Source organism: Trachurus japonicus, chromosome 17 (genome assembly GCF_045865225.1).
Source record: "Trachurus japonicus isolate A0001 chromosome 17, Traja_1.0".
NCBI classification, from domain to species: domain Eukaryota; kingdom Metazoa; phylum Chordata; class Actinopteri; order Carangiformes; family Carangidae; genus Trachurus; species Trachurus japonicus.
In genome coordinates, this window is record NC_140923.1 from 25,984,930 (window position 1) to 25,994,348 (window position 9,419).

A 9,419-nucleotide genomic window follows, 5' to 3' on the forward strand; every position below is an offset into this window, starting at 1 on the left:
AAATACAATGGCAGTTTTCCTAAAGGTAGCTTCCTCTTTCCCGGTCATTTTCTGCTTCTTTTTTTGGACGTCATTTTTATCTTGCGATTAGATGCATAGTCAACAGTCGATTGGACCACTGTTAGAGACTGCTGAACACCATGAACAAATATAGAGGGCTACAAAGCCTCTTAGGACAGAGGCTGCTTATGATTCCCTTTCCGTGCACAGCATCCTTGAATAGACCACACAAAGATCCTTAAGCCAAAATCCCTCCCTTTAATTCTAAATGAGTAATTTCTGGGTGTGTCAGTGTGTCTTAGGTTTGCAGGTAGGTTGGGTGAAGGAACTCATTTGCACGCTGGCTTTGGAGTGAGTAGCACCTTCACATAGGCATACACACTCGGAGAGAAGTTGCACTGGTTACAAGACGATATCTGTGGGGAGCCGCTGAAGAACCCAGTCACTTAGGGGGGACAGACCACATACAGCCGCCAAGATGTGTGACATGGGGGGACTGGATAACCTGGTGGCCAACACGGCCTACCTAAAAGCCCAGGGTGGTGATGACAAGGAGATGAAAAAGCGCCGTCGCAGCTTGTCTCTCCCCAAGCCTGAGCAATGTGCTGCAGTACGAAGTTCCGTTGACAAGGACTTTACATCAATATGTGAGAGGCAGCCTATTGGCAAGAAGTATTTCCGTGATTTCCTGGCAAATACTCCAGATTTCAAGCTTGCTGCTCAGTTCCTGGATGAGCTGTATGACTGGGATCTGGCTGAAGGTGCAACGAAAGACAAGGCACGCCAAAACATCATGAACAAGTATTGCAAGGCTGACTCCAAGACCTTCCTGTCATTTCTTACTGGGGAACCTGCTGAAAAATGCAAGTCTGTGACAGATGCCAATTTCGAAGAGGTGATGAAAGCCAAAGTCCAGGATGGTGTAAGAGAATATCTGAAAGCCAAACCCTTCACAGACTACCAGGCCAGCCCATTCTTTGATAAATTCCTCCAGTGGAAAGAGTATGAGAAACAGCCCATCAGTGACAAATACTTCTATGAGTTCAGAACTCTAGGAAAAGGAGGCTTTGGAGAGGTAAGCATGCTCATGCATCTACAGTACATTTAGATTATAAAAGTCTGATGAACTTTTAAAACTGTCTTTATCTGCAGGAGCCTGTCCTGACTCCTTATTTATAATGGTGTCAGTCAAGTGTGTATCAACTTTATATTGTTTTATAATGTCTTCTGAAACTGAAAGATAATATTAATCATATTTGTGAATTGTAATGATACTGTTGCGAGATGGGTTACAGGATATTTCTGGACAAGAGATCACACCTTATATACGTAACTGTAAAGATTTACATTGCCTCAAGGTGAAGTGTAAACTGAAAATGGCAGGGAGATCTTGTGAATGAGATACACCAGTGTAAACATGATGTCATTGTAAAAGTTTGGAGAACCATTGAAGATTCCTGAAGGAAATCAGAGGCATGTTGTTATGTCATGACTAAAGCGAATAGGGTCATGGTGTAATTGGAGATGGATTTTCTTTTAACATAACATTACAGATTGGACCCACAATTGACCTTTGGGGAACCCTTTATCAACTCAAGCTCTTAGGTTTGATGGATGGCATATAAGCTGCCAAGACGTAGCTGGCAAGGGTCAATTCAAGTTGACTTCTGGGACCAGTTGTCTTTCTTTGAGTCCTATGAGTGATTCTAAACTAGAGTAAGTTTAAGCTGTATTGTAAAATGTGACTAATTAATTTTCTAGTTTGAAATAGGGATGATTTGTAATCATATCAAGTGTGATTTATGTGATAACATACAAAGCATCATTTAAAGTTTGTTTTGTTCACTGCGATAATACAAAGAGAGGCCAAACAGTAGTCACATTTTAATTCTATGATCAGAATTGCTGCATTGGTTCATTTGCTACCAAGACATCTCCCAAACAGCCTGGTACTAGATTACCATGAGTTTTGCAATTACATTTTTTTTTTTTGTCTTTCTCCAGGTATGCGCTGTTCAGGTGAAGAACACAGGCCAGATGTATGCTTGCAAGAAGTTGTGTAAAAAGCGACTGAAGAAGAAGGGTGGTGAGAAAATGGCTCTGTTGGAGAAACAGATCTTGGAGAAGGTTAACAGCCTGTTTCTGGTCAACTTGGCCTATGCTTATGACACCAAGACCCACCTGTGCCTTGTCATGACCTTGATGAATGGAGGAGACCTCAAGTACCACATTTACAACATAGGCTATGATGGCAAAGGGGTGGACAAGGGCATTGAAATGAAGCGCATCATCCACTACACAGCGCAGATCACCACCGGCATTCTGCATCTGCACGACATGGATATCGTATACCGTGATATGAAGCCGGAGAACGTGTTGCTGGATAGCTTTGGCCAGTGCCGACTTTCAGATTTGGGTCTGGCCATAGAGCTTGCTCCAGGGAAGACTGTCACCCAGATGGTGAGTAACTGTACAAACAATGAAAAGGCAATTGCTAGGCTACAACTACAACTACAACACTGAGTATGCCAAATTGCAGTCTCAAAGCCATTAGGATACTCTTACCACAAGACCACCAAGCTGGATGATGTCACAGATGATGAACAGGAATTGTATTAAGATTAGACTTGTAGGAAGGGCTTATTGATCTCTTAATCAAACATTTTGTTGATCTTGCAACTGCAACAGAGGAAAATAACTTGAAAACATTAAGTGCTGGTTCTTCATCTCCTCATCTCCATCTTACCTGCAGAGATGGTTGGAGCTAAAAACTGACCTCAAGAGCCATGACTGGCTGTCAATCTTGGTGGGGTTTTTGTTTTAAATCCGGACAGGGATTACTGGATTGCTTAAAGATCTGTACAATGGGAGTCTCTGAAACCATTATATAACTTAATTGATCCTTTAGTGGTCAGATTATAGCCTGGCCATTAATAGGCCACCATTTTGTGTAGGGGCTATGTTTATGGAGGAGCAGTGCAAGAAGGCTTGTGTCAGTAGCTGGGTTGCAGAGAGTTGTTTCTATTGCAGTGTTAACCTTGGCAATGTTGTTCTGCAGTTTCCTTTCACAATTCCTTGCACACACTGTGTCCTTATTCTTCTTCCTGCCTTGACAAAAAAATACTGTCATCTTTGAGTTCAACTTGACATTTTACCACACTGCCTGGACAGAGAAGTTCTCTCAAATCTAAATTGGGATCTCTTGACACTATACAATGCAAATGGTCAGGGTGACAAACCATTATGGTGACTGTCAGATCAAACACATCCCATAACAAATTATTCAAATCCAGATTTAAAAAATATATATTATACAGAGGGCACATCACCACAACATTACAAAATTACTGCAGAAAAACCTGTGCAATATTATTTTCAAACATTATTTCCTTGTTTTTGTATTACACCACACCTGTGCTGAACTATGGACGACCTGAAAAAAAAGAGATGTAACAGAGATGCAACAGTGTTTCTTCAGGACTTACTTGTAGTAGCAAAGAGTAAGCTCTCAGCTCTATGAAAGTCCAGTAAGCTCATTATCCAGTACTCTGATGCTCCTCAGCCAGCCAAAGTGACTGGGCTAACCTCCTATAGGCAAGGCTGGCTTTGGTCCCCTAATCCTCTTAGTGAGTATTACACAAGTCTGTCCCTGATTAGATTGACAGATCCAGGTAAAAACTTACGCTGAATACGTTTAGACAAGATAGTTTGCAAACAAGGTGACTCTAACCCATTTGAATACATGCAGAGATTGGAGATCAGTGAGATCAGACTGTGTAGTTTCTTTAACTGTTAAAGCAGAAGTAAGCGATCCGGTGGTTTTGGCTAACTTCCTGTCAGCCGATGGAGTTAGCAGTCCCCGTCCTCGTCCCTACGTCACCACATTCACGCGCATCCCTTGGCTGCACACACAGAGAGGACCGCTCCTTTATGCCGTTCTCTCTCCTCATTGGATAAAAGTTGTAGGATACAAGGAAAGTTTTCTCCTCGGCTTACAGCAGAGCAGAGTGACTGAGAGACCCGTGTTTCAGACCAAACACTCTATGTAAGTGATTGCTGTCGGAAGATATAACTATTTAAGACTTATATTAACACAAACATTCCGCTTACTTCTGCTTTAAGTTAAACCTATCACATAGACACATTTAAGACAAACAGGAGAAGCTTCCAAAGATACCAGAAAATACAGTTTAATTTAACTTGATTGATGAAAATGAGTACACAAATGAGTGAGTATTGGAACAAAAAGGTTTGAGAAAACAAAAAGGTTCGTGATTGAGATCTAGATGTTCTTACCCAGTGACATCTGTGGTCAAGTCAAATCACACTAAAGAAATGAAGATCTGGAAATCAGACATGTTTAGTGATCACAATCTGTACAGCACCAAAAAAAACCCAACAACTTTTTATTTCTGTACAGCAGTGTCAGAAGCTTCTTTTTCTGGATGCCCTTAGGCCCCTTTAGGTATTACTATATTAAAGTGGCTATAAAAGGAAAGTGCATCCTACAGTCCTCGTAATACCCATATAACACCTCTCCTGTGCTAACCTATAGATCACCCTTAGAGCAGTTTTTGCAACAAGGTTTCTCCAGGACTCAGCTGGAGCGGTCAAGCGTAAGCTCCCAGCTCCCGGCTCCTGGCCAGTTTGTGCTGCGTGTGCATTAATTATGCTTTAGGGCATGGCTACATTTTGGCTGTTACGTATTTCTGCTGGTAGCTGTAGAATCCAGAAATGTACAGTCTTTATGTAAGAGGCTGGGCAGCTCTGTCAGTGTGTGGACACACATGACTCTTGACAGGCAGCGGGCTTAGCATTAGGATTAAGCTTCTGGTCCGAGGCTGCAGGTGAGGTCATACAGGGAGAGGGAGGAAGAGACGGAGGGGGAGGGGAGCAGAGGAGCATGGAGAGAGTGGGCTCAAGAGAGAAAGGTGAAACTTAGTGAGAGAAAGGGAGAAGATGGCGGATACAGTTACTTAGGCTTTAGCTTATGGTTGACACGTGCAGGTTTAAAAGACATTCTTTATAACTCTGCTCCCACAAGACCCTCTTTTCTGTTCTCTATGTATAGTACTATACACTGTTTGCAGTGTCCACGTTGCTGTTCTCTCACACAAGCCTATTTTCCGGACTGTGCAGTCGTTGCTTCCATCAACATAACTCAGTAATAAAAAGAGTGGAGATCTTCAAGTTTCTAACACTACTCTTTCTAACAAGTGTGAAATATATAATGAAAGGATTTGTAGATGTACTGTACCTCATATTCAGTATTCCCCCTGACTTCCTCTCCCTCCTGCAGGCCGGCACTGGAGCGTACATGGCCCCTGAACTTCTGAATAAAACTCCATACAGGACATCAGTGGACTGGTGGGCCCTGGGCTGCAGTATCTATGAGATGGTGGCTGGCTACACACCTTTCAAAGGCCCTGAGGCAAAGAAGGAGAAGGTGGAGAAAGAGGAGGTGCAGCGCCGCATCCTCGGCGAGGAGCCCAAGTGGGAGCATAAATGCTTTGATGCTCCCACCAAGGACGTCATTCAGCTGTTCCTCAAAAAGAAGATAGAGGAACGCCTGGGCATGAAGTAAGTAACCCTTATTCTGTACTGTTTTAAGTAATCCACATGGTGTTAATGGGTACACATAGTGGCTTAGTGAATCTGAATTTCTAAAACACCTTCCAATTTCACATGTAATTTAAATTAATAAACACATTTATAAAACTTACAAAGACTGAGCCATTTGAATAAAAGCAACCCCATGGTGAGAAAACCAGACCTTACCTTAGCTTTGAGGAACATCTTGTACCTGTTTGAACCTGTCTAGCCCTTTTATTCCTATATCCTTAAGTCTGACGTTGCAGTTTTGAAAGTGTGATGGAGAAGCAGAGTTTTTGACCTCTCATTAGGAACAACATGGAGGATCCCAGGAAGCACGAGTGGTTCAAGGCGATCAACTTCCCTCGTCTGGAGGCCGGGCTGGTGGATCCTCCCTGGGTGCCCAAGCCCAACGTCGTCTACGCCAAGGACACCGGAGATATTGCTGAGTTCTCTGAGATCAAGGGCATCGAGTTTGACGCCAAGGACGACAAATTCTTCAAGGAGTTCAGCACCGGTGCTGTGCCCATTCCATGGCAGCAGGAGATGATGGACACTGGACTGTTTGAGGAGCTGAGTGATCCCAACAGGAAAGAAGGAGGAGGAGGAGATCCTGATGACGAAAAGAAGTCTGGCACATGTATATTGCTGTGAGCAGCCATGTGTTAGATATCGCAAACCAGTAACAACACTCAATAATTTGTTGTTTTCTCAGTCATATGCACACTAATAGTGATGTTAAAGATGGATCATTTTTCATGAAAAAGTCGAGCGCATGCATCTTTGTTGAGAAAGATGTACCATCCCTGTCCTGAAAGGATGCTCATGGTTTAGAGATCTTCTGCTTTCAGGGCAAGGTTGAGTTAGACATGGAAGATGTGATGATGTATTTGAGCCCCTCTCTCCGGCTCACAGCTTCTCTTGCAGTTGTACGTACCTGAAGTTGTAGACTTACAACAACTTTGACCATGAATGACTAGGAGTTATTTTGCAACCTCTGTATTAAGGATAGTAGCGTTAGGAGAGTATTTGTGCCAGAAATACTGTATTACTTCATGAAGAATCTTAATCTCAATCCAAACTAACATTTGCAGTAGAGTTATTTGCTGAGGCGATGTTGTTGCATTCAGCAAGATACATTTAACAATTTTGGAACAAACACAAGTATCTTGTGGTGGTTACAGCATTTTATAATAGCACCCACCAACCCCTCCCATCCTTTATCAATGCCATCAAAGGGTCACACTGTTTCTATAATGGAAAGTGCTTTTTAACCACATGTGGCAGAGAGAGTTGTAATGTTTGTGCTGCGATCCTAAACCTCAAGCTGATCAATGCATGCAATCCAACCCAGCATTTTACTTTTCCAAAAGCTTTAAAAAGCAATTGTTGCATCTGTATGTATTGTATATACGTATATATATATTTAAAAAAGCATATATCTGTATCTATGCACAGAAAAAAAGGGAAAGATGTAAGTAATTTCAAATTTAGGATTTATTTTTAAGAAAATGAAAAATACTAAGCACCTCCTCACTGAGCCCCTCTACTGTCGGTGCTATGAGGCTCAACTTAGTGACAAATGGAGCCTCTTTTAGCCCTGGGATGCTGGGACAGAGGTGAGTGCAGAAACAGAAGTTCACTGCTACGTATGAAGGAGGAAAATTTAGAGGAGTTGGGCATTAAATTATTGTACCAGGAATGTGCAGGGTGCCCTGTTCATGGCCCTGAACACTGTGAAACGTCAGGGCTCTTTTCGTAGTTTGAGATGAGTGTGAAGAACTCAAACTAGTCGAATCCTGAAAAAAAGATTCCACAGCTGTGGTTGTTAAAATGAGTATAGACACTTGGTTTAGTTCAAAATAAAATCCTTGTTATCCTTGTTTACTTGTCTCAGGGTAATTACTTGGTTAAGTTTTTAAATGTCCAGATGTTGGGCCGAGTTGAGTTTTTACAGTTAATGTTAATATGATATGAATATATATGATAAATGTACTTGTAAATATACCACAAGAGGAATTGCCACTGTAGAAAAGTCAGATGTAAAGCAGAAATTTCCTTAAACCCTGAATCATTTGAATAAATGAAAATATATGTCTTTTAAAATCTGTGTCTTTTCTGTCTTGCGGCTTACCAGCACTTTAAGAGCACATCCACCACCAGCGTCAAGGAACGCCCCGAATTGTGCCATGTTACGCATGTTCTCTGGGCTATATATAACCACGGAGAAAGTGCTGCTGACGATACTGGAGTAAAAGCTAAAAATATCAGCTGTATTAATCCCCTTCAGGATGCCGACCACGGCCAGGCTGCACTCTAGGCCGCCACAAATTGGCAAGTTCAACTCTTAGCTGATAAGGCGATAACCAGTGTTATCCTTGTGCCTTCTTTGCTTAAATCAGCTTCAAATCCCCTCAGGTTCTGAAGCATCTCAGTGTTACTGCCAAGTGAAATATCAGAACTGAGAACAGCAGCTACACAGCAGCCGAGCTGATCTTTACGCTACATTTTTACATTTTATTTCTGTAGAAGGAAGAGGGAAGGAATCAAAAGAAGAAAAAAAACATTGAGGGTGTTTTTTTTTAATTTGAGGGTGAATATTTTTTAAGTGAAGAACATTTAAACTGTGCCAGATAAACACTTATACACTCATTTATGAGCGTTGTTTTCTTCAATCCGAAATCCCTCCCATATTTCCAACAATTTCCTATTTATTTTTGGAAAACATCTTTGGCGACTAGGCTAAGAAACAGAAACAGACATGAACATATCAGTTTAGCATTTTCTTTTGTCTCCTGCTCCACTTGTTTACAGCAGTCAAACTCAAGGACAGTGAGAGCTTAGGAGACACTAAGGTGGATTCTTGCTTGAGCTAAACCCTGAGAGATTATGTCACATATAGCAGGACCTGGGTAAGAGACTGCTGGGAGTGAAGGATAGAGCTGCTGCTGCTGCTGCTGCTGCCTCAGGCTGCTGTAAGAGCCATGTGGATGTAAAATGAGAGCAGACAGGTGTGATCACCTGTGTGACCGAGGTGGCTTCTTTGAATACTTGATATGTTCTGTGCCCTACAGTCAGTGCAATATCTATGGGTACAGATCAGAGATAAAGCTGTAGTGTATGTCTAAATAATAGCAAATAGCGTGGGTATAGAGGAGTCTGAGCATCCAACACATCTGGTAACCAACGGCTCCCTTAGCCAGGCTAAGAAGAACATGATTCAGTGTGTTGGATGTGACCAGTGGAGGCGAAAAGGAAAACAAATCTCAGCATCTAATCACCAAGGTTATTTCCCAGCGGCTGTCACCAGATACTGTGGAAACCAGTTGCATGGTTATAATTAAGTGGATTTGTCTAGATTGATGTGTGCAGGCGGAGGAACCACACGATGCACAAATAGGAAATGTAAAATGCCTCACTAACCTCTGTGGTTCTTCTGAAACTGCTCATTCCTGTTGGCTTCACCACCTACATGTCACCCTGCCCTCTCCTGCCTCTGGCTCCCTCATCTGGCAGCAGCTTTGTGCTGCACTCATGGTGAGGATGTGATTTATTTCCCCTTCAATCGGCCTCTTCACCGTCACATTATAAAGCACATGTATAGCTCTGAAGTCACACTTGTGTATTACATATATTATTTTCATAATATTTTCATTTTTTTTTTTTAATTTAATTTTCTTGTGCCTGGATGGTCTGATATTTTAGCACATTTGTTATCTCACTTAACACTTAAACCCTTTATCTCCTGTGATTTACCACAAAGAGACTGAATATTTCTTCCACCATTAGCAGTATACAGGCCAATAAAGGAACTCTTAAAAACAGAC

The 9,419-nt window shown here is 42.0% G+C and overlaps 1 protein-coding gene across 1 annotated transcript; it reads left to right on the forward strand.

The window, feature by feature from the left end:
- Positions 1-288: 288 nt before the first annotated feature.
- Positions 289-7,698, forward strand: grk7a (G protein-coupled receptor kinase 7a). The gene is made up of 4 exons (XM_085804347.1): positions 289-1,075; positions 2,005-2,460; positions 5,300-5,580; positions 5,904-7,698. The coding sequence occupies exons 1-4, from the start codon at positions 479-481 to the stop codon at positions 6,244-6,246; spliced, it is 1,677 nt and encodes a 558-aa protein (XP_085660473.1). The 5' UTR covers positions 289-478; the 3' UTR covers positions 6,247-7,698.
- Positions 7,699-9,419: the final 1,721 nt, after the last annotated feature.